At 35.8% G+C, this 26,538-nt stretch overlaps 2 protein-coding genes and 1 long non-coding RNA gene across 6 annotated transcripts in view; 1 reads left to right on the top strand and 2 right to left on the bottom strand.

Moving 5' to 3' along the window:
• LOC125225721 (zinc finger protein 423 homolog) overlaps positions 1-26,188 on the bottom strand; it is a 138,970-nt gene extending 112,782 nt beyond the window's left edge. For 3 of the 4 annotated variants that reach the window (XM_048129558.1, XM_048129559.1, XM_048129562.1), the window contains exons 1-9: positions 25,954-26,188; positions 25,124-25,582; positions 24,855-25,058; positions 24,262-24,457; positions 23,285-23,876; positions 22,901-22,969; positions 22,364-22,469; positions 21,467-21,538; positions 20,549-20,624 (exon numbers count right to left, since the gene is read on the bottom strand). In XM_048129558.1, coding sequence (XP_047985515.1) covers positions 20,549-20,624; positions 21,467-21,538; positions 22,364-22,469; positions 22,901-22,969; positions 23,285-23,876; positions 24,262-24,457; positions 24,855-25,058; positions 25,124-25,582; positions 25,954-26,058 — 1,879 coding nt within the window. In that variant the 5' untranslated portion in view covers positions 26,059-26,188. The remainder of the gene's footprint in view (positions 1-20,548; positions 20,625-21,466; positions 21,539-22,363; positions 22,470-22,900; positions 22,970-23,284; positions 23,877-24,261; positions 24,458-24,854; positions 25,059-25,123; positions 25,583-25,953) is intronic. The other variant, XM_048129560.1, reaches the window with a different exon arrangement.
• On the top strand, positions 6,893-11,512 carry LOC125225722 (F-box/LRR-repeat protein 14-like). Its single transcript, XM_048129563.1, has 3 exons — positions 6,893-7,015; positions 7,629-9,362; positions 9,660-11,512. The coding sequence occupies exons 1-3, from the start codon at positions 6,998-7,000 to the stop codon at positions 9,906-9,908; spliced, it is 2,001 nt and encodes a 666-aa protein (XP_047985520.1). The 5' UTR covers positions 6,893-6,997; the 3' UTR covers positions 9,909-11,512.
• Positions 12,202-14,958, bottom strand: LOC125225724. The gene is made up of 2 exons (XR_007177006.1): positions 13,526-14,958; positions 12,202-13,310 (listed from the first exon to the last, which is right to left on the bottom strand). It is a non-coding gene; the product is annotated as an uncharacterized LOC125225724 (long non-coding RNA).
• Positions 26,189-26,538: the final 350 nt, after the last annotated feature.

The following is a 26,538-nucleotide window of genomic DNA, read 5'->3' as shown; positions in this document are numbered from 1 at the left end:
GCGTTTGCCTATGTTGCACGAAACCCGAGTTCCCTTAGGAATAGCCAGGGTTCAGCATCAGCTCTACCCTGGTTACTGCTCACTCAAGTACTCATCAAAACAAGTCCGATGACGAAAACAGCGCTTGCCTATGTTACACCAAACCCGCGTTCCCCTGGGAAAAGCCAGGGTTCAGCATCAGCTCTACCTTGGTTACTGCTCACTCAAGTACTCATCAATACAAGTCCGATGACGAAAACAGCGTTTGCCTATGTTGCACGAAACCCGAGTTCCCTTAGGAATAGCCAGGGTTCAGCATCAGCTCTACCTTGGTTACTGCTCACTCAAGTACTCATCAAAACAAGTCCGATGACGAAAACAGCGCTTGCCTATGTTACTCCAAACCCGCGTTCCCCTGGGAAAAGCCAGGGTTCAGCATCGGCTCTACCTTGGTTACTGCTCACTCAAGTACTCATCAATACAAGTCCGATGACGAAAACAGCGTTTGCCTATGTTGCACGAAACCCGAGTTCCCCTTAGGAATAGCCAGGGTTCAGCATCAGCTCTACCTTGGTTACTGCTTACTCAAGTACTCATCAAAACAAGTCCGATGACGAAAACCGCGCTTGCCTATGTTAAACCAAACCCGCGTTCCCCTGGGAAAAGCCAGGGTTCAGCATCAGCTCTATCTTAGGAACTGCTCACCCAATTAACTCATCAAGGCGAGTTGGATGACGAAAACTGCTGGTTTTTATGTTGGCAATTAACGTTTTCAATGTGTAATGTTAATGGTTAATTGTATTGATTTTCGGCCAACACTGTATATTTACATGCATACATACATATTTACATAATTATATTCATACATACATACCTACATACATTCATACATACCTACATACATTCATACGTACGAACATACATACTGATCTATGGGCGACGATGATCATTTACCAGCCATCAGTCCCTTGTCTCCCAGTTCATTAAAAATAATTTCTAGCCGTGTTCTACTTTTATCCAACGAAAACATGTTTCGTTGCAAAATTAAAAATGGGGCGCAAAGTGCGGAGTGGCAACAGCGCATTTTCCTTCCTGTTCTTACAATAGCTTAGATTCATAATCCTGTCTCTTTCACGCAAGGCTCGACTACGCTTTAACAAAAGGGAAAGCCTTATAAATAGCGCTTAAAATAAGGGTAACCCTTATTAAAGGATTGCAAGCCGTATCGGATAGCGGTAAGCCAATGCACAGGGCTAGCTTTATTGTTTTGCTAAGTTTTTTGTAAGGGCTAGTCAAATGAATGGGCTTGCAGTTCGAAAGGGAGAGCCTCTCGATTGGGTCGTCCTTACGTTAGGGATTCCCAATGAAAGGCTTGTAGCGCGGAAGGGGTTGTCCGGTCCCTGGGTTAAAGAGACAAGATTAAGGTTGACGATTGATTGACAAGTATGTTAAACGATTTAATAATCCCAGACTATGAAATACTTTAACTCATACATAAGTAACAACGTTTTAAAAGAATAGGTACAGTCAACCAATTGGAACCCTAGGCCACTCTACAACCATGTCAAAATGACAAGCAGTAAGAGATTTCTTACAATCTGATTTATGACGTCACTGTGACATAGTTCTACAGTGGCCTAGGGTTCCAATTGGTTGACTGTACCTTAAAAGTTCAGTAAGCAATAAATCCTGCTAATATGCTTATTTAATATACCGTTTTTTCCACTCTACTTTGGCATAGTTCTGAAATCACAGGTTTGTAAGATTTGTATTGTAGGTAAGTTATGTCTTATGTTATGTGTTATATATAGTACCTTAGCCACAAAAATATAACCAAAGCAACTTGCTAACTTCAATCACCCGTGGGTTCAATAGGTACACAGTGTCAAGCACACAACTGGATTTGTCTATAGGTAGTAAAATTTGCAAAAAAAAACACAATACAAAATAAGTATTCTTTAGGGGTTGTATACAAAGCTGTGCCGGCTAATATTGTAAACATCTGCCAAAGTTTCAAAACATAAGCCTGTAGGTACAAATGTACCTACATCTTAATGGTACAAACTTACGTTTCAAGGACCTCGGTTTCGCCTGCTTCCTTCTCGACATGACTCACTTCACTTGCACATCGCGTATCGTGCAAAGTTGGCGGGTCGCGGGACCGTCGGCACGAGGGCGAGGGCGGCCGCTCCACGCGCACTGAGCTCGGGCGCCCAACAAGTGGCAATAACATTGTAACCTGCGCAAACTCATAAGTGACCGATCTTGAGTTTGCGGAGAACTGGGAAAGAGCGAGCTCTTATTTGTTTTAATCATATTTTAAAGAATGGTAAGTTCTGTCACTAATTTTAACGGCTTGTCATGGGGTTGTCCACGCCATGTCTATGGTCATGTGTCATGAAATCTTAATAAAGGAGGTTTAAATACAAAAACACCTTTCTCAAACGTTCTTGCATTACGTCTGTCTGTCTGTCTGTCCGTCCGTCCGTCCGTCCGTCCGTCCGTCCGTCCGTCCGTCCGTCCGTCCGTCCGTCCGTCCGTCCGTCCGTCCGTCCGTCCGTCCGTCCGTCCGTCCGTCCGTCCGTGTCCGTCCGTCTGTCTGTCTGTCTGTGTGTGTGTCTGTCTGTGGCATCGTAGCTCCCGAACGGATGAACCGATTTAGATTTACTTTTTTTTGTCTGAAAGCTGAGTTAGTCGGGAGTGTTCTTAGCCATGTTTCATGAAAACCGGTCTACTATGTCGCAGTCAGGGGTTTTTTCAAAATTTTAATTTTGTGGTTATAGGTTATTTGAAATTGTTATTTAGAGTCAGGCCATGGTCAGGTCAATCAGTCAATCATCAAGCTTTAAAACAACAAAGATTTTGATATTGATCTTCTCTTCTGACCATTTAGCCCTGAACATAAGCTCTAAGCCAAGCACTCTGGGGAAGACGTAGTGATTCAATATGATTCGCCATTTTATATATATTTAGGGTTCCTTCTCACAATTAGTGAAATCCCGAACCTTACCATCTAGTTAAATATTTGTAACGGATACCAGTTAAAAATTCATAACGTTATCGTTAGAGAGCAGATTTCAGGTAGCGATTTAAATATTAATATGAATATGACTCGCATACAATATTTATTATTTTTTCTACACACGAAAAAATGTATGGGAACATAAAAGTAAAACCCTTTTTGGATGCTTTTGTGAATATTGGGCAAAAATTATTATGATAATAAATAAAAATAAAAATAAATATTTATTTATACTTATTTCTTTAATATTTCTTCTGCGCATTGCACAGTAAAAACTTCTATTACGGCTCAAAGAATATAAAAATGAAAATAATTCGCTTCTTATATATATTTAAATTGAAAGTCCATTATTTAGAATAAAATACTTTTTTTTAAATGTAGTTTGTTGAAAAAATAACATTAATTTAATCTAATTATTCAGTGAAGTTTGTGGTGTGCAATGTAGGTAATAATAATAGATTATAAACCATATGACATGTATTTAAAAAATATCACTAGTCATATCCATATTAATATTTAAATCGCTACCTGAAATCCGCTGTCTAGTTATCATGTACTTGGCGCAAACCTTTGAAATTGCATTTTTGTTCGAAAAACCGTTCTTTTTAAACTGGTATTTTGGGGAACGCTTTGATAAAGGTTTGGTTCGATTAACCGGCATAGAACAAAATAAAACCGTGTAGTCCGCAGCATGTCAGGTAATACTGATATTTTCAATATTTCATTAGGAAGTTATACCTAGAATTTTCAATTTAAAACAAACTTGTGCTTCGGAATATTTAATCTTCTGGTGCCTTATTTTATTACTTCCTATTGATTTATTGTAAATGCTGAGTCAAATACTGGTAATAATTATTATGGTTATTGTTACAGAATCTGTGGATGAGATACATAGTCAGCCGTTTTTAGTGACGTGAAGATGACAACTCTTCTCCTCCTCTTAGTAAAAGTGCTATTGAAAACCACAGACGATTTCAGTACCGCCATCACAATGGACTTTGTGTCGATATCTATAAACAGCCTAGCCTAAGACTTCAAATAAATATTTTTTTATTATTACAGATGAACTACAAAACGGCACATATTCTGATGGAGAAAATCAGTCACAATCATTACTTACACCCAAAAATAAGCCCGGAGTGGTGGATCAAAAAACATGCAAAATGGAAGAGGACGCAGGAAATAGTTTAGGTTGTAAGAAAATCACACCAAGCAAAGATGGCGCTGATAATTCAAAACAAGAAAACGAAAATCAATATATCTTTTGTAAATTTCATGAAGACCTCGATAAAAGAAACTACTTATTATTTTGGAAATTTACTGATAGGTTAATTACAATTTCTTCCACCGTGTAGGCGCTCTGAAGAATATATTAATATTTTGAAGTATGTAGACTCATTGAAACAGCAACATCGTGAGCAATAGAACTGAAAATATTAATCTTATAAAGTTACTTGTATCGGTTTGGTTTCGTTGCACATAAATAAATATCTTAAAAACAGTGAGTTTGTCTTTATTGGTCCTCAATTTTAATCTGTCTAGTCCCAAAAGGACTACATATAAAATCGGTTTCTTCTTAAAATAGCCGAACATTGTATTCACTTATTCAGATCGTCCAACATTCACAATGATAATCCGCAATAAAAGATTTTTTTTTTATTTCAGACCAAAGTCCATAAAGTAAGGAATACACTTTTGCAACTTATTCTAATAAAGTTAATCTTAAAAATTAATATTAGTAGGTACTGATGGATAAAAAAACTGAGTGCCTTGGTAATAGTCTCTTATACGCTCAGTTATGTATAATTGGCCACCTCCGAGTGCATGCTAGTCTGGTATAACCGGTGGACACTCTATTTAATAATGTAAACATTGTAAAACATGGAAACAATGGACCAGTTACATTTGCCCTCCAGTCGAGATCTGCCCCGCGGCCCCGCTGTATATACCTTAACATTTTTCACCGCAGAGCTACAGACACCTTAAATAAGAACAAAAAATATAATTATTAAGCTAAATCCAAACTCAATTCATCATTTAACGATATACCTGTATTACTGTCACTGCTGCTTGCCTGCATATTCTTATAATTATTCCATAATGGCATCCTCTACGGAACCACTAATCGATAAGTTGGGATCAGATTGTTCACATTCGCTGGATTTTCAAAATGACGAATCAAGTTTTATAAAAACTTTTAATACGACACTTTCAAGAATAATGCCTTTATAATTATTGTATAAGAGAAAATGTATTGCTTTAATTCTTTTAAACACTTTATAAAATGCTATAATTTGTTTGCTGGATAGACGTTTTATAATATGCTCCTATGAGGCATAAAGCATCATAGTTATCTTATGCATTACTTTTATAAGAATAATTGGCCATAACAAAAGCTTTTATAGTGCTTTGAATATTATACAGCGAAAAGGCATTTTAAATGGCTTCTATAAGAATACATATTTTTAAACCCTTATTGCAGTCATATAAATTGGACTTATTAACGTGTACATGGCCAAGTTATAAGAGTAAATGTACTATTGGCCAAATCCTCTTATAATGAGCTACTATAAGAGTAAATATTTTTAAACCCTTATTGCAGTCATATAAATTGGACTTATTAACGTGTACATGGCCAAGTTATAAGAGTAAATGTACTATTGGCCAAATCCTCTTATAATGAGCTACTATAAGAGTAAATATTTTTAAACCCTTATTGCAGTCATATAAATTTGACTTATTAACGTGTACATGGCCAAATTATAAGAGTAAATGTACTATTAGGCCAAATTCTCTTATAATGAGCCGCTATACGGAACTCTGGCATAATGAATGCTATTTTAAAACTACTATGAGTGTTTAGCCCTTATAGATTGATTTTATAAGGATGTTTTGTTTGTTGGGATGCTCTTTGGATATATTTTGATATTTCTCAGTGCATTTCCACATTATCCGATCCGATATCGTATGTCGGACCGATATCCCATACATTACAGGCGCCATCTTGGATTTTTTCCATTGAAATCTTTGCGACATCCGATATCGGATCGGATAATGTGAGAACAGGCCACGAACAGGCTTAGGTATTTTGTATATGAGTTAAGGTACTGTTTCTTTACAGGAGTACGTAAGTGTAGGTACAAAGAGCATTGAGTCACTACGTTTTAGTAGGTACCTACTGATAGACATCCACCATAATGACCAAAATACATAAAATTTATAAGCCCTAACTAAACCCGTGATGGTGCACTTTTACATGACCACTTAGAAACTATAAAGAATGTCTCCACCTCCACAGGCATTTAAATTCTGCTTGTATGAATGGAATTCGACCTTGTCAGTAGACGGTGGACTGACACATCTATATTTCTTCTCAAATAAAGTTTTAAATTTCGCGCCCTTTTTGACTGACAAGTTGGATGTGTTTCGGTAGTATAGGTATAGTAAACCAGGTAACAGAGTAACATACAATAGCGAATTTTTGAATTTCGCGGGTTTTTTACTAAAAAAGAAGTTTTGAATTTCATAAAAATATAATTCTGTCAAACAAGTCTGTCAGTAAATAAGAACTAAGGGTTTTTTTTCTCTAGCACTAAAGAAAAGGATGCATATAGTTTTCTTTGAGTTTGCCAGATATAAGAAATAAGTATATATGCAAGTTTCAAATTAAATAATAATTACATTTTTACACATTTAATAATAAGATAAGAAAATGATTTTTGTATAACTGTTCATCATAAAAATATATATGTATTATTTTTTGACGGCTGTCCATATTGCCCTAATTCGCGATAATAACGTCACAACGCTACGTCATAAGTGTCATAACGCACAAAAAGAAAAACACGCTTAAGGAAAGTCAATGTCACAGATGTCAAAACAAGTTTAACGAGAATGACGGAAGTAAATCAATGATCATATGTGCAGGACAACAGTTAACTTTTATACCGTTATTTTAGCTATAAAAATCCCAGTGTTGATCACAAGAAGTAAATAATGGACTTGCCGTTTGAAGTGAGTAATCATTATGATCAAAAAAGTAGTATAGTCTCATAATACCAAGCATTTCACCGACTCCTTTGTTACCTTACATATTAAGGTTTTTTCACGTGATCTGATTACCTAAACATTGCTCGCTCTATCTTGGAGATAATCTTTGTTTTCTTTGTTTGATATGGCCAGTATAACAATAGATCAATATACACAAATTTCCTGTAGTTTTTATAAGAAAGAACACTAATATTCTATACCGTTACACATTGTTTTCAATTATATTATTTTATTATTTATTAAATTTTAAATGGGGTTAAATTGTGGCGTAGGCGAGAGGCAGGCAACCTGTCACTGCAATGCCACAGTTTCGTTTTCTTTCAACCCCTTATTGGCCAAGAGTGGCACTGAAGCTTTATTAGTTTCATGTGTTCTGCTTACCCCTTTATGGGATACAGGCGTGATTGTATGTATGTATGTATGTATGTATTATTTATTATTATAAAAAGTCCACTTTGTAAATATTATATCAACCTTCTGAAAAATATGCTAGGTATACAATTTAATGTAAAGGGGTACACATACCTTACATAAAAATTGTATTTAAATAAAATTGAAATATTTATTAATATTGCAGATATTAGTCTACATTTTTAAATACCTGCCGAAATCTGATAGAAAGGCTGCCAGTGAAACATGTCGTGCGTGGTACCAAGCTGCAAACGCCCACTGTTTTCTAAAGAACAAATTAGTCATTTTATACAAAAGTGCTTTCAATGAAGATACATCTTTATTACAAATTTATGAAGATTCTTCTATACTATATCAAAATTATTTATTCAATGAAGTGGAGATAACTAACAAGTTACTGGGATTCTGGGACAGAATGGGAGATTACATTTTAAGCCTTACTCTAAGAAACTGTGATATTTGTGAAAAAGTGTTTGTACACATTTTACAGAGATGTACTAATCTGGAATCACTAACCATCCAAAGCTGTAGAGAGCTATTTATGTCTGGGAGACTCTTAGAAGGAAAGACTGAAGGACTGTTGGCAGAGAATCTAGAAAATCTAAAAGTTCTTAGCTTGTGTGGTAATCAGTACCTCACCGATGCTCTGTTTAACAGGTTTATAATGGCAGCACCAGGGCTAGAGGAGCTCAACCTATCAGCTTGCTCTCTTCAGTTCCACTTGGGCTTGGTCAAAAAATTTTACCCAACAGGCACAGATATATCCCAGAATCCCTCTGAAAGTGTACTAACATTTTACTTTGTGCACCAATTTATTACCTCTAAAGCAAGAAATATCAGAAAACTTTTATTTTCTAATACTCTTATTGATGGTGCAGCTCTTAAATCTCTCTCAGAGACCCCAGATCTTAAGCTACAATCCCTTGAAGTGAGATCTTGTGATCAGCTTACAAACACTGGAATCCTATCCCTAACAACTCATCAAACTTCCTTACGAGAGCTGGATGTAAGCTTATGTAGCAGAGTCACAGATCAGTCTCTGGTTCATATCTGTAAGAATCTAGTCAACTTGGAATACCTTAATGTGCAGAGATGTCGAGCGGTCACAGACCTAGGAGTAATGGAACTGCACCGGTTAAAAAAACTCAAGTCATTAAATGTGTCTGAGTGTGAACTGATAACCAAAGATGGGTTGAGTAAAGGCATCTGTCCTGAAGAAAATACTTTATTAGAAGAATTAGATATACATTCATTAAATTTAGATCAGACTGGGCTGATTATGATTTTAGAAAAATTACCTAATCTGCATTCATTAGATATAAGTTACTGTTTCAATGCAGTTACTGATACATCAGTTCAGGTGATATTTAAAAATCAAGTATTATTACAGAGTTTAAAAATGAGTTACTGTGACAAAGTGTCTGATGTTGGATTGACTGGCATGGGAAAATTGGAGGTAGAGGGAGAGAATGATGGGCCAATAATGTCTAGTTACGATAACACAAATACACATCAAAGGATTTCCCTTGGATCCAGGGCCGAAGAAGAGATAGTCCGAGATGCTAAAAGAAAATTGGATGTTATGAGAATGTGTGAAAAAATTAATACTGATACTTTCACAGGCTACTCTTTGGCTCGATTAAAAAATCTACAAGTATTAGACATCAGTGCATGTAACAGGATCACAGATGTCAGCCTCACATATGCTTTTAACTTTAAAGAACTGTTTATTTTGAACCTTAGTAGGTGTCAACAGATCACCCGTGAAGGAATAGTTCCTTTAGTGGAAAACTGCCCTAGTATTGAACACTTCAATTTGATTGATTGCTATAATTTAAGAGATGAAGCAGTAACGGAAATTGTGAAGGGATTACACAGGCTCCAGACTTTAGAACTGAAGGTAAATGTGTTCATGTTTTTCATTTGTTAATGATAAAAAGCACCTAGTCATGTTTTCTTCTGTCGAATGATATGCTTTGACCAAGCCATGTAGCCCCGCGAAGTGCCTCACTCTGTGTAAACCTGTCTATTTAGACTAAAATAATTGTTGTGCTACAAATGCTACAATAGTTGATATAACATTCATAATCCCTTATATTTCTCACCTGATTTTCAACACTATGTCAAAGTGATAATGTTAAATTTTGCGTAACTCATCATCATGACACTCCTTAAAACCTTATTTCATTTATTCCAGGGTTGCAACCAATTGACAGACCAAACCCTAAAATCCGTACAGATGTATAGCAGAAAACTGAAGTATCTGGACGTCCAGGGCTGTCGCAACGTGTCTCCCGAGCTCGCGTGTCTGATCGGCAGCAGCATGCCAACTCTGCACACGGTGCTCATGACCAAGCCGGGACCTTATATAGTCGACGGGGTCAAGCAAAGGACTCCGGCGGCTGCGTTTCTGCCGGCACTCATGAGGAAATTCCGGTTACATTAAGACGAAAGTGGGCGACCCGCGCGATCGTGGTCGCCTTTTCATACGAATGTAGTGCTCATTGCTTCTCTGGATATTAATATTATTAAATAAACATTTGGAGACAACTTATTCTGGTGGACAAAGCTTAGGATTAATTCGTTCTTGTATTCGTTATAGTACCATCGGCAACACTGTTAGCTGTACATTTGTAATCCTTATTACAAGGGCATAAAGACTAAGAGTGTTGCGGTTAGTAGCTGCCCCATGCTACATATTAATGTCCAGAAACTTAAATGAGGACAATGTTTGTATGGAGATCCCTATCCTCTTTATTTTTAAATTATTTAATTTGACACACAGCGAGCGGCGTCGTAAGACAAACGGGCAATGTAGACCTGCCTCGACCGAGGCAGCGCGTACGTTTTTCTGACATTCGTGTATTGCCTCGATCGCAAGGCATTTTCCACGCGAGAATATGGCCTAGCGACAATCCTCGCTCGTGTGAAGCCGTCCACTTATAGTCGCAGAGTAAAAAAGAAAAAACATCGTTAAAATAATAAGTAGGTACCTAAAGAAGTTCTTCAATTCAAGAATGGTCATTCAGGCAATGACGTAGCTATTCAAAACTGGTATAATAGTGTACATAATAATTGTTGATGTCCGGTGTCTATGCCTAGCCAAATGACAATCTTTGCGCCGTAGAGAACGATACGCTAATCTCTCTTTGTGATACTAATACCTATAGAAGTGATAAGTATTTAAAAGACATTACCTTTTCGTTTGCTATGTCGCAACGTTTGGCATCTTAGTCAGGCCTCCTGTTGCATGTACTCCACATTGTATTGTTGCGTCTCCTGATCGCCTTAGGAAAGAGTTCGAACATGATATTATACGAGTGACATATTTTATTTTAATGTATGTACCTATATGTGATCCAAGAAGTGTAAATATGGTATGTAGACCTAACTACCGTCGCCATTCTTATCGGACCAACCAAGGTCTATCAAAATAGCATCGCCTGAAGGATTGGCCAGTATGTAGATATAGATTTGTTGAGCTTGATTGCTCCGATATATCTGATGGCATCTATACCTACGAATACAATACTGCATTCCGTTATAGACTAATTAACATCTTCGGTTTTAAAATTTCCCAAATAATAATGTATTATATTTATAAAATTGACTCACTGGCAACGAAAGTGTTAGACCGCTAGGTTTTACTTGAGTAACCATATTATGTTTGTACTTGTGATTTGCCAATACTAATAAAGGTCAACTGGGATCATTGCGTCTATGGGCTACATGCACATTCTCCAAAGGATTACTATGACTGCTTGTTATTAAATGTTAAATTATTTAGCCCACATTACACTTAGTATTATTTTCTTAACTTCTTAAGAAATCCCATTTTTTTTTCATAGACGCAGTAATGCCAATAATATTACCTATGGGTAAACGTAGTAGTTATAAAATACTACATAACCATGGAATGTTTTCAAATATATTGGATCGAACTAACTCCTCAAAGGAAATTGACGAAATTGTAGAATAGCTGTGATAATTTAACATTAATTTAATAGGTAGGTACCTAGTACAAATTGTGCATAATAATAATTAATCTTTAGTGCAATAAATTGTTAATAAAATATTTCCTCAGTTATTTACATGAGTTGCCTAACCCACAAAATGCTTTGTTCACAAGTTGCATTTCGTCAGGAAACAACCACAATTCACAAATTACTGACACAAAGTTAAGATTGGTATAGTAAAACATTCAAAAAAATTGTATTGTATTGAATAATTGTTAGTTTTAGGCCTAGTGCCCCAGTTTTAATACAACTGGCATTGTGAGTTTTGGTTGCCATTTCTGACAATTCGTCTAATTTTCAATCAATTCAAAATGAACTCTGTTTTCTACTCCTTAAGTGCACAGTTGCAATTGCTAATTTGTCCTTTGAATGGTAACTAAATATGCTAACTGGTCCTTAGGGGCAGCGGCGGATCTAGGGTAGGAGAGTAGAGCGGCCGCTCCAAACGCCAAATGGTAGGGGGGCGCCAAAAGGCAAAATGTAAAAAAAAACACCGAATGCTCTGGCCGGCACTGCTTACCCACGAAACCGGCTTTGGCCACTTGCACCAACGAAAATGGAGGGTTAACCCACCATTTGATATGGAATTTGACAGTTGACAGCCCACTAGCTAACCCTGAGTTAAGTGGTTGGTGCAAGTGAGCCTTTAGGAGGATAAGGTGTTTGGAGAGAGCGGAAGTGAAATACGTTTACAAAAAAAACTGGTAAAATGAAACTCGTTCGTTCATCTCAACCTTTTATTAATCTAACATTAAAAATAACTTACATCAATTTAACGAAATATATATTATATCCTTACATACTTTATTCTACCAAACTTTGTTCGTAATGAAATTAAATGTTTTATACAATGGTAAATTACTCTCTACGTAATTAGTAATAATAATCTGACAGTAGGTCTGGTTCACCAGCGTTTATCACCGTAGTTTGAGACTTTTTTGATTAGGGTGCGTTTACACTAGCTTCGCTGCCGCATTCAACTGTTACGTAACGCCATTCTCATAGTGGTAACACACGAGCGAGCTGAGCCAACGTGTAGTACGTTGTACGTGAGAGCGTGAATAAGATATATTTTTCTCGCTCTCACGTAGGTATGGAAGGAAATTAGCTCGGCTGAGTCGTGTCATGGTGTGTTAGCTCTATTAGAATGGATATTAATGTTCAATGCAGTAGCAGTTTACGGAATGTAATCGCACCCTTAGCACCAAGTCTCCGCGTGCAGACCTCTGCAAAAAATAACTATGCAATCTCATCTGACGAAAGTATTGTTCAGAACTAATGTTCAGGAGACTGACTGAACCAAGAACATAATTATGCCAAAAATTAGGAATTGAAGAGGATCTTAAAGGCGATAATCGCTAGTGTACTACACAAACTGCATCTACGTCTAACATGCTTTCAGACTGCCAGAATTCATACATAGACAGTGACGTCATACGACATAATATTTAATAAAAAATTATAAAGTTCATTTTATCAAGTTAAAACGTTACCGTATCGTGTAGGTATGCTAAAACTGTTTGATTCTGTGTCTTTTTCAATTTGTAAACCTCGGACGGACATCAGTATAAGGCCATATTACATTATTATATTAAAAATTCAGAGCAGTAAACACGAAAACGTATGCCGATTGATCTATTGGGCAATATTATTTTCTATCCACAATTGCGTTTTTGAAAAGTTTTTTAAACTTAACAGTCGACCAAGTAGCTTCATCTAGAGTAGGTGTATGGATTGGCCGTCTTTATAGTATGCGCTCTTTTCCGCACTTGTAGCGAAATGTACTATGTAATAGGACGTCACTGTCATTTGCCATTTCGCATAACAAGACCCTGTACGGGTGATTCTCTGTAAGGATGTTCAACAAACAGTCCCCTGGCAATGATTTTTTGAAATATTTATTAATGAAATCCTAAATAGTTAGTATAATTTAATAAAACCCATTTGCCTTAATTAAATTATACAAACTATTTCTGATTTTATAAATAAATATTTTAAAAAATCATTGCCAGGGGACTGTTTGTTGAACATCCTTACAGAGAATCACCCGTACAATGAATAATTATAATATAATACAAATCGTTACAAGTAAATAATTGATACTGATATTATTTTATTACTTAGACATAGCAAAGTTTTTTATTCTCAGTTCTAGTGTTATCAAGAAATTTATAATAGTACTGGAGATTGCACGTATAAAAAAATAAGTTTGAGGGTGATTTAATATATGTCACTTTTCTCTGTTTTGAAAATACCTTTTATGTAAGAGATATGTATGACTACTCTCATGCTAAATACTCGGATGAGACAAAGCACTTGTATACTGCATAATGGGACAAAGCTTAAATAAAAACCGGGATGCATTTGACTAGGCGACAAAATATAATATGCCTAGCTTCAAAGTAATTGCCTCAAAAGTTATATGAACAACCTCCAGTGCTGTTATAAATTTCATGAGTGTCATCAACAGATAAACTAACACCACTAGCGTATTGGACCATTAGTTCCTTTCCTAAGGTGTCCAAAGTTAAGATTATCGTTGCCATCTAATCTACTGTATGATGAATTTACTCGTAGTCACAGCAAAGTAGTCAGTCATGGAATAGGTGAATTTAAATGCGTGACATAATTAGTGACCTGCAGCGGGCCGATTTTTGAGTCTCACGCGTTCGAATTAAGAAAATTGACACTGAAAATAATAAGCAAGTTGCCGTTTTCAACCGGTATTTTAGTGACAAAATCCCGTATGCGAGATTCAAAAATCACCCCCCAGAGAGTTGCAACTGGTTACCATGAGACCAGTCCAACCATTACAAATCATTAACTGAAAAAAAAACAGAATTGTCACAGCATGTTCTTATATCTCAACACATCGTAAAAACTGATTATTCGTGGTCGATATACCAATACGTCTCTCTACCGTTTGGTGTACAGGCACTATGTTGAAGGCAGATTCTATATTACTATCATCAAATATTTATTAATATTAGGTAAGGTATAAGAGTCTAAGAAACATCCCGAAACAAGAAGCCCAGGTAAGGGCTACTTAACGTCTCCAAAAATTCTGACTGTTAAAACTCGCCATTTGACAAATCAGAAGGCACACAGACGTAATGCGAAAAGGGTTTCTTTCGTACATTTTGCAAAATGTTTAATGCTTCAGATTTTTCCGGAAACGTTTGTATTTGTCATGCTAATTCAGTCACTGTCAGTATCTACTTCTTGTACTGAGACTGACTGAAATTGCATGACACGTTCTTAAGTTTCCGTAACAATACGAAGGCAAATCTTTTCGCACTACACTGTATCACGAAAACCGAAGTTCGTAGGTACATTGCGGACATTTTTCATATTCGAAATATACACCGTGTCCAATAAGTTTGAATACAGCACAAATAGCCAATAAAACAAAATGAACAAATAGTTACTACATTATTATTATATTTTATGAATGGCACTCTTATTTACTACATTCACAACAAATGTTTTGGAATAACTCCAGCATTAACTTGTTTACCAGCCTCAAACGCTTCTCAAACGGATCAAACGCGGCACGCACCGTTTTCTTCACATTTCATCCCAAATACTCTCGATAACCTTTTTGAAATGATTTTATAAAAATTTAGTCTTCAAAGCATGTATGACCATACAAAATAGTCTAATACGCCTAAACCTGGAGGCCTGGGTGGCCACTCATGTTTCGGATAAAAAACTGCCAAATTAGTCTGAAACTACGCTAGAATACCATTTGCCGAATGTGCTGGAGGTGCGTCTTGTTGGGACACATGATACTCATTCCCAAGCATCCTTTTTAACTTTAAGGCATTTTTTTCTCCAAAACCTTGGTTTTAAAGAAAAAAACGTTGATTTTAACGCTTTTATCTGTAAGTACTGAAGGTAGTTTACCTCGCTTACATACTGCATCCCACACCTGGGCCGATGGTGAGCTCTGGAACCTAGGCACATTTTTCTAGTTGCCCGGAACGTTATTTTGTGTTGAGCAAGAGCTTCTGTTTAGGCACGTGCTAAGACAACAAGTTAATTTAAAAAGCAACTGTATCCTGATAATTGTAAGGTTCAAATCTGTGCAGGAGCAAATTTGAGATAGATTGTTTTGGAAATGTGAAGCGATAGACCACACCGGTATAGTTGCAAGTACACAGCGCTTCTAATACTTTGATACTTGGTGGTGGTGGTGTAAGTAATGAAACACGTAGGTATATCACTGTTATTTTTTATTAATGATTTTGTTAACAATCAACAATTGTATATAGCAATATATAAATAATTAATTACATAAATATTAGGTACAAGTCTATAGACATACACATTTTTTTCGTACTGTATTATTTATACTTTGAAATTTAGATTTATTGTATGTAACTAAAGTATTTATTTTATTTGTTTTTACTGTAGTTATTACAATTTAAATTTTTTTATTGATTTTTTTATATTCCTAATTGTTAGACAAACATTCCTAATAATTTAAATATCTATCCTCGGTACCCGTAATAGTTTATTTTGGACACGTGGCGTCTGTTTTATCACATACAGATTCTCCTTATAAAAAATAACTCGTCACCTGCGTGCCGAGCAAGTATTTTGTTGGCACTTTACCTCTTTGTTTTTCTTAGACACTTCGGAAATTTCATGTACTTTGTGCTTGTATTTTATTAAGAGGAATATACTCTTTAGTTTAAATAAGAATTTGATGGCCTGTGATCCCTATATCTTTAGAACTGAGGTAAAATGTGAGTATTCGGACTTATTGGACACGGTGTATTATCTTTTATTGACGACAGATTTAAGAATCAATATATTAGGCCAGATTGATGATGTTTATCGAGTTAATGATTTATAACAGTAGGTATGTGGATGTTAATAATAATAAGTATGTTTGCTGTATAAATGCCACCATTTTCGTGTTTCATTACTAACGGGATGACCGACGATTCGAGGATACAAATGTTAGCCTATAGTTTCTTTTAATTTGCTTATGTTATGCTCATTCGACGCTAAACAACATATTATATTACCTTTTTAGTAGAATATAATTTTTTTCATTTCATTGAGTCACATAAAATTCATAAAAGATGACAGAGATGACGTTTAGACAAACTTAGTCTATGATAGCATAGCTTAATAATTGAGATTAATTAGTTATATACTTAGGTATGAATTGCATAGATATCTAAAATTATAAGTAGCAGTACATTTTGTTGAATGACATCATTTGTCTAGTGAGAGTAATGAGTCTTTACCGAAACGCAAGACATCCTAAATCAGGTTAACCATGGCCTCAACAAAAATAGGATGGTACGCAATAAAATGATTCAATAATTATTGAATTAGTTAAATAACAATAATAATTATATTGACTTGTTGGGAAACAAATATTCCCAAATATAAAATTTAAACATCGCGCTTCACTACTTTCAAAGAAAACAAAAAAATATTTTTAATATTTTATACCTGTACAAAATTTACATGGAAACAAGACCAAATACATTATTATGGTGTTGCACATAACCGATCAAATAAAATATATTTACAAATGAAAGGGCATGGCAAGACTTCATACACAGCAGTGCGAGATTGCATTAGATACATTTCGCACTTGTGACATATCACTATTTTTATTATACATTGTCTTGAGCCTTTTCCTCATAGGCGCAGGACACGTTGACACTGGGCCGCTTGCTGTCGTGTTCGGTAGTCGAAAGCGCCATGGTTTTTATAGCATGGCGCTGTCGGCTATCGAATGTAAAAGTAGACCTCGTGTAAACACGCCCTAACACCTCGGCTAGGAAGTCTCCGAGCGACTTCACCCTACGCCTGCACTTATCAACGTGGAGCGAATTTCGTCGGAGCGTGTGTCTCGGGGCCCACAAGTTAAGAATTTAGGACGACGCTTGCGTTCTTCAACCGTTCATAAAGTATACGCGACGCCTCGTGGCGGGGGCTCATGGCTTCTGCGGGAAGGCGGGCGAGCCCAGCTGCACCTGAGGCGTGTTCAGCGTGTAACTGGACGGGCTCGGCGGCGCCGGCGCCTCTTGAGAGTTATCGCTCGGCAACTCTAGGTTCATATCCTCAAAGTAAGGAATATTCCCTGTATACGACATAAGCTGATTCCCCTCAGCTGAAATTACCCAAAAAAAGAATCGTTAGTTTTTTTTCGTCGTGGTTCCGTACAAAACATAGCATAGAAATTGAATTAGAAGCGAACGTAAGGATGAGACCAATGAACAAAAAGTGTGAAATGCTAATTTATGTATCAAGACATCTATGTATAACTTATGATTCAACAGCATTGTATAAAATAACAACCGACACCAGAAAATGCCAAGACTGAGATTATCTAGCCGATAAAATATTTAGTTCGATTAGCGAGCGAGTGAAACATTTTACCCCATCAAATTTTATTTGAATTGATTTCTAGACTTAATGCTTCCTGTATAGATAGTATACATAGGAAACAAATGTGATAAAACCTAGTAAATCAATATTTGTCTGAATTAAAATTACACATTATCATATGTCTGAGAATGGAGTTTCCTTAACAGTTCTTTTTTAATGATTATCTATGAAGGAATACAACGTTTCATGCGTTCCCATCGAGATCCGTTACATCATACTTAAAGTATTTGTACATTCCTCTAAGGTAGTGTCAAATTACTTTATTTTATTAAAGAGGAACTATCTTATCATTAAACTAATTGCCTACCTATCTTAAAAATAATATCATGCATGCATTTTCATTATTATTCAAAGTACTGCATATTTACAAAATTATTTTATCCAAGCTTCCAGGTTTGCTAAAGAAATGCGTAGTAGGTACGGTATAAAAGAGCAAGAAAGCAAGTATATTATGTACCGTCTTTTTTTACACATCACAGACAAAATGCCGTAAAAACAACTACTTCACTTCATTTTTGACTAAAAAGCACTAGCATCAAATCGAAATCTCAATTCAACCACAAAATATATGAAGCAAATATTATAAAGGTATAAAAGATAAGATAAAGAAAATGAGGGTGACAAATAATGTGTTATACAAAGACAATAAAATAAGTAGTATATATTAAACATGCAGGTCCAATTCCTGTTAAACGTGTACTCAAGAGACACTTGCACCTAAAAATAATAATTTAGTAATTTCAATAAACTAATTATTTGATTGTAAATAGTAAATACACATAATAGGCAAATAAACTATATCTACAAGCTACCGATTTCTTAGATCACGAGATTGAATGCCACTAATTACTAGTAACCAAAAAGTTTTACTCTATAGTTACTAGTTGATGATACTAGTTTATACAAAGTGTTACCAAAACAAGGCTAACATTTAATGCCGGTATCGATATTCATGACTAGGAGTAGTTTCTTTTGATGAGAAATAACTATGCAATTCAAGAAAACATCGTTCAAAATATTTGATATGTGCCTCTTATTTTGTAGTCACGAATAGTCACCATTCGATATCGATCAAGACCTTATGATGAAAGCTCAATGGTAATTCATACAAAAGTTTCAGTTATTTATAGATTTTTTTAAAACTGGTTTTATTTCGTCGAATACGTTAATATATTTATGCCATCAATTCCATTTCACTTTTTATAAGCATACTTTAATTCTAATAAAAATTAAATTCTAATAAAGTGTTAAATTATTTACTTGTCTTGTGATTATTTGTAATGTAACTATTTCTTGCAATCAAGTGTTTAAATATTATTTTAACCAGTAAATAACTTGTGAGTTTTTCTATAACATGAAAACTTATTATGTAATTATTTTTAATAGTGTACTTAATTTTCGCATTTTTTTTGTTATATTAACGTATTAACTATTTTAAAAACACGTCAAAAATATTAACTAAAACGTTTGTACGTTTCCTCAGACTGTTTCTGAACACCCAGATACTAAAATAAAAACAAAAGAATGCGGGACAACGTGCGTTAAAATTTCAACGAACAAATCAAAATCGGAAACTACTTGACATTAGTGTTTAGTGTACCATCGTCCTCGGGAAACGCTTCCTGGACACGGCCCTGGTCCCCGCTCACATTCGATATCTCACCTTTCAGCTTCTTTGCTTTAATTAACAATAACACATCATTACAGCAAATGCAACTAAAATTATGTGGAATTATTATCATAGTTTGTCCAGCATTCATTTTACAATCAACACCTTACTGTGTCTTGGCCGCAACGATTGTGATCAACAAACAAGTGGGATCAAAGATAAGTAAAATAAATACTTGTAATCTCCATGCCAAATTCCGTTTCTTATTGTTGTTATAGGTAGCGTCTCTATTTAAAGTCATAAGAGTATATATTCCCTTACATTATATGACCTGCAAATATTTTGTGACGGACTTTTAACTTATTCGACTTTGTATTTACCTTAACACAAACATAATGAAGTTGATATACACAACACACCTCAACATATTGTCAATAAACTATAAAATTAAATGTTTTCCAAGAGAGCGGAGAGAGAAAGGTAGATCGGCATACAATATAACTAAGACTTTATAAACATCTTGCTACCTAAGAAAAGGATAAGAAACGCAACATGTGTGGAAATGACACTATTTTCTTTACTCATCCGTGATGATATGCAGTTTTAAGTTCACAGAATCTTGTAGTACGAGTTGGTTCATGCCACAAAAAGTCCTGAGACAGTATCACAGACCGCAACCAGCATAAAATAACCCTTTACCAAACGTCCAACCCTGACGGGTTCTGCTGTACTAACTCTTGAAAGATGTAGGTACAGGTTACTTTGCGGGCGGGGCATCGCTGTTACGGATCAGCCAATCAAAATCAAGCATCGGATACTGTTTTGTTGTATCTACAATTAACATAAATGTAAAAATAACGAAGAATATTATTTTGCCTAAATTTAAGTGTTTTATTGACGTTGAATGGGACAAGAAAGTCATGGTTTCCACTGGTTCTTAGGGTCAATCATCGTATCTCTGCATTGGAACATCCATACCATCACCCGAACACTACAAAGTTGAGGACAAACTGTCATGCAAATAATTATGTTGGATAGGCTTACCACTGTTGGACGCTCTCGCTCGCTCGTCCACGGGGTTATAAGACAAACCGTAGAACGGATCATCGGCCCCAAACAGCTGAAACAATATGTTACATTTATGTTTTTGAGTTCAAATTAAGTTGATTACTATTAACCCTTTGAATGCCAAAGACACGTCGAGAAAAAGCAGTACCCCTAATACAACCTTACATATTTAATTGGTAGAATGAGGTACTTACCATAAAAAGTCCTTTACATGTACATATAGAGTACAATCCATTTATTCTACCCTCAATATATTATTAGGTAAGAATATTTATTACGTATCATCTCGAAAAAGTAGGGAAATTTTCAAAACATTGGGCAAATTTTTGTAAAAATTGCAATAAATTGTAATTTATGAAATGTAAGAGTTTCCGATGTTTACTACGTCGCTTCTTTAGTGAGAACAAGCGCGGATCCAGCTTCGTGCCCAGGGGGGGGTCACGTGGTAAAGGCCCGGGGCCCCAGGGGGGGGTCACGTGGTCTATTTGTATGGCCAACTTAGGCTCCAGGGGGGGTCATGACCCCCATGACCCCCCCCCCCCTGGATCCGCGCATGAGTGAGAACAGTCATTTACGCATTACATAATACGTTTTCGATCAAAGGGTTAAAACTACGAGTTCATCATAAAACTACAAATTCTTGTCATCATCATAATGTCACAGCCATTCTCTACTAGCCATTTACTACCAAATTATTCTGTGGTAAACAAAACTAATATTACACTACCAACAAATCGCGGCAACATGATGGATGAAGTTTATATCTCTCTCTGAAAGTAAATATGTACTTCTACAAGAAAGATAAATGATTTATCCATATTAAATTCCTACAACGATAATGTGAAACTAGTATGTACAAGAATGTAATGTTATGGCTATGTTTATTATTATTACGTAATCGTGTGCCGGCAGCTGACCGGAGGGAATGGCGAAAGACATCGTAGATCCTAGCCTTGCATCAGTAATCTATGGACAACAAACAGATATAGTACACAAATAAATAATTTCAAATTTTATCCGAGTTTCATTCAAAAGTCCCGCCGTCCAATCACAGGCGTGACGTAACAGAGACCGGACCTATTGCGTAGACGGTATTGCAGTGATACTATATTTATACACGTTACGTAGGTAAGACGGCTGTGTGAGTGCGGCCGAGGCACACGGCATACCATGCTGTCTCTACACGTTGCCTGCAACGTGACTCGCCGTCGTACTGCCAACCTCGCGCCGCCAAACGTCAATGTTTACATCACGCACACATCCACACAATTATATATTCATACATACAGCTCTTGTTGACAATATTATGTTATAAAGTCCACCATTTTAAATTATCCGCGCGAATATTAACACCTGCTGTTTTTAGGAATTTTCGTTAGGAAAAAACCATCGCCATTTTGTGTAACATGATGATAAATGCAATTTACCTAGTTAAAATGTAATTATTTACAGTCAAATAATTAAGCATTGGTAGCCTAGCTGTTAGGATACGCCTTTCAAACCGCATGAATGAGTTTTTCGCAATAAATGTATGATATAATTTGATATTTGCCAGTCGTTCTTCGGCGCAGAAAAACATCGCGAGAAAAAAGAGAGATCAAATAGCACTCCTAAGTATTGATTGTGTATACTTAGTTAATGGAAATGAATTTGTTCCAAGCGGAACTCAGGCTCCCAAGCAGAAAATGATGAAAATGAATAATAATTATCCATTAGCAACTCACTGATAGTGGTAGTTAGTGAATAGTTATTAACACAATTGTAGTAATTATATAAGCAAGATTATCTTACCCCCATAAGCGTGTTTGTGTCCAAAGCGTAACTGTCGTTCCGTAATAACTCTCTCAGTGACTCAATGTCTGTTTGCATGGAGTCCAAATGATCATCAATGTCATTCCTGAAATAGTCAAACAAGATATATTATATTATCATTAACCACAAACCACAAATAAGCACTGTGTAGAAAATAAGTAATAGAACAGTTACACAGTAAGCTATCTCCCCCTTTTAAATTAGTCTATAGTAACTTTGTGTAGTTTTTACTTTAAATACATATGGCTTATCAAAACTTAACCTTATTGAAGCCCAATAATATTATGAGTAGTGAGCTTTTACCATTTCATACAAATAATTAAAAGCATAATCCATTTTTCAATGGTCTATTATAGATACTTATTAAAGTTTAACTTCAGCAAAAAGAAACCAGAAAAAAACAACTGATAAAGCAGCAAATTTTGCAGCATATCTAATGAACTTTCAATAAATATTTATAGTAGGCCACCTCCAGTGACAATTGTTATTCAGAATAATTATCATAATTACACATACTTGTTTGAATTTGTTCCAAAGACAGAAGTATATTCCTCAAGATTTTTGCTGATGTTATCTCTCCTATTCCTGGATGTTGAAGTCACAAATTATAAATAAAAAGTACACATTCAATACATTGAAGGCTGTGGATATTTTCGACCACACACTTGGTTGATAATTCATGTCGTCCTACAGGGGTGGCACAAGTATGAGTTTCTATATTTGAACCAAAAAAAGAGATTATTTACATTTATGTTTAACCTTTCGTATGCGTCTGTCAAAAAATTGTCATTAATATATTAGTCATAATAACTACATGTTAAAGTTGAAACAATATGGAGCAGATCTGCTCCTAAGCATACGAGAGGTTAAGTTAATAATAAAAGCAGTATGCATACTTACACAGAGTTAAACCTATTAACGTCACTGTTGTTGTTCACAGTGGCAAGAGTCATGTTATTCCAGTCCAAGTCATCCTGCAGTTCAGTCTTAATGCCCGCCAAGTCCACCTGGTTTGTATTATTGTCCTTGCTTGATTTCTTTGACTTCTTTGTTTTGGCATTATCTGCTTTTTCAATTTTGATGTTGATTCCACCAAACATTTTGTCTTTGGAAGTGGACATGCCACCTTCTAATGCAGCATTTTGGAGAGCACTTTGCAGAAGTTCATCAGCTGCTATACCATTTTCAACGGAATCTTCATCAGCAAATATTTCAGCTGGTAATTTCAAATCGGCAGAAGGATTCAAGTTGTTAAAACTGCTGCCTGATGTCATTTTCTTTGCAGGCCTAGCAATATTCCTTTGCACCTTTTTTGTTTTTTCTGCAGTTGCCAATGTTGATGGATCAATGAAAACCTGATCTAGTATTGGTTGATCTAATGGTGATGTGGGGTTGACCATGGTGGGAGATGGAGATGTCACTACTGGTTGCACATCCTGGGGCCGTAATAGGTTGTTGACTTTGGCTACTGGATATGTGACTCTGACACCATCTATAACATATACAGATGGAAAACATTAGGTAAGCTGCAAGGTTTTAAGAGTAGAATAGAATAGAAGAAATTTATTCAGAAAACGCTTAAATTTAGGAATTACATAGACAGTACTAATTTATTGTTAAGCGTCACTGAAAGGGTCTCCACTCAGCTTAATGTCAAGATACCACTTAAGGATCTCGACGCTGGTCTTCTGTGGAAACCCTTCCGAGAGAGCGCAACTACAAGAGTATTGATTTTAGAATGGATGTGACAGTTGTCACAAGTAAAAGTTACCATTAAGTTTACAAGATTGTGTATGATTAGATTTTTATGGAGCACTAAAATAGTAATCCCTTAAAGCTGCAAAATACAATTTGCATATAGTCTTAAAAAAAAGTACCTGTGTCCAAATCATCTCCGTCTTCCATAGTGACTTCATATTGCACACCTGCGGTGTTCGGGCTGTAGTCATTGTTGACTTGAGCATCGGTGGGCACATCTATCGTCACAAAGTTGGCAGGGTCTAGAGAATCTTGAGGGATCTCCGAATGCAAAATGTCATCATGTGCCAGCTCATGAATTGTTGGACCATCCTCCTGAAAGACACAATATTTCTTAATTTATTGCAAACAAAATTCAATATAAAATTTTAGTACCTACATGTTCAGTCAGAATAGACTTAAACTGATCTATGCCGTTTGCAGACATTTATTCTTATATAGTGATTGTACTCAGTATACAAATATAGCCATAAACATTAGTAGTAGTAGTAGTAGTAGATACTTTAGTTAGAACTTAAAATTAGTATTATCATTTGTAATTTCAATTCTATTTTAAATATTTTCTAAATATGTGCATATGTATATGATATGACATGTAAAAGTGCCCCTGTGGCCTATTTGCTGAATAAATTATTTAGATTTTTTTTTTAACATTCAACTTTTATCGCTATCATTACCAACCAAGTCAACTATTGTTAAAAAAATGTCTTACCAAATTCTCTTCATTCAAATCATCTAGTAATGTGTCTTTATCCAGCTTGATGTTCTTTATCCGTCCTGGGTGGGAGCTATCTGCTGCAGAGTTGTGTGCTGCGCTGTTTATCATAAGCTGGTAGGGTCTCTTCACACCAACATTATTACTATTTGCATTGCTTGGTCTCGCTGGTTGTACTAGGGACATCAGGAATTGTATCAGCTGAAAAGACAAAACATTAATTAGTGTGTGTTCATTAGATTAAAAAGGTTAAATCAAAGACTTACATTGTTTACTATCTGCTGCTGCTTGATGTGTTTTTGCCTGAGGATAGCCACTTCTCTCCATAAAGCTTCATTCTCTTGTTTCATGGCACTAAACTTAGCATCCAAATTCTCTTGTTTCCCCTTCATTTGTTTTACATCAGTCAACACTTTATTCATTAATTCGGGTTTTAGAAGTATTTTTTCACCACTTTCTCCACTAGTGACTATTGTCTTTGGATTGGCTATTTTTCTTTTTATGTGTTCTAATAAGTAGGAATGACCCCTCATGAAACAGGGATGTGAGAATTCAATTTCATCCTTTTCATATCGAAGTCCACCATTTTCAACAGATGTGATTTTGTGAAATCCATACATATTCAATTGTCTGATGAAACTAGCCATATTGTTGTGTTTGTAATACAAAGGGAGTAATTCCCTAGCAAAGTCAGCTTGGTTCTTTATTACAAATGTTTTCCCTCCCTGAAATTACATATATATGTTAAACAAAAATGGTTTCATATTTATATAATTTGAAGAATAACAAAAAAAACAGTGTATAATTTAAATATATGAAAAAGACATTAAATGCATTATGTGATCTAACTACTTAATATATGAAACAGGTAACAAAAATGCTACCGTCCGGTGCAAATTGGTGTCAGGAGCCGATAGCATGGTATAAAACGTGACGTCTATCTTTATATTTATTTATGTTTGGAGTGTCAAACTGCGCCTCTTTTAGGTTGTTATTGTCGAATACTTTTACCGGTTCTCTTCCATTATTTGCCGAATTTAACTTGTTTTATCAAAACTTGTAAATCTCGTAAACTGAAAGCATAAAATAAACTTACGGGGCTCCAGGAAATTAAGTGATTGTTTTCTGTATCGTTAACCAGTTTCCATAATTTTCCTAAAAAGGCAGGGACACTTGCCCCTATTTCTACAACAGACCGCATATTGGCAATCTCAGTTTTTATATATCACGTATATTTTTATGACTTTTGTTATTATATTTGATTTGATATTATTCTGAAGAAACTACTGTTCACAAATCGCCATTACATTACACACAAATAATGACTGACTCACACACAGGTATATTGTTCATAGTACCGACATAGTACCACACTAACCATATAAAGATGCGTTCCGATTTTACAATCATTTCAAACCAAAAGATGGGGTGCAAAGAATATAAAGCTAGGAACATACTACGCGGACGTCCGTCGTAAATCGACCGCGACCGCGACCGATCAGTGTGCACGGAACAAAACATCCAGCGAACCAGATTTCGATCGGACGTCCATGCGCTCAAGGCCACGTCCACGTCCGTCGACCGATAGTTTGCACGGTTATGTGTATATTGTGTATTTCCATTGTCCAGATTCCCGTCCGCGGTCGATTTACGACGGACGTCCGTGTAGTATGTTCCTTGC

This window comes from Leguminivora glycinivorella, chromosome 4 (assembly GCF_023078275.1).
Source record: "Leguminivora glycinivorella isolate SPB_JAAS2020 chromosome 4, LegGlyc_1.1, whole genome shotgun sequence".
Classification (NCBI taxonomy): domain Eukaryota; kingdom Metazoa; phylum Arthropoda; class Insecta; order Lepidoptera; family Tortricidae; genus Leguminivora; species Leguminivora glycinivorella.
The sequence above is the reverse complement of the archived record's forward strand: the minus strand, read 5'-3'. Positions and strand labels throughout refer to the sequence as shown.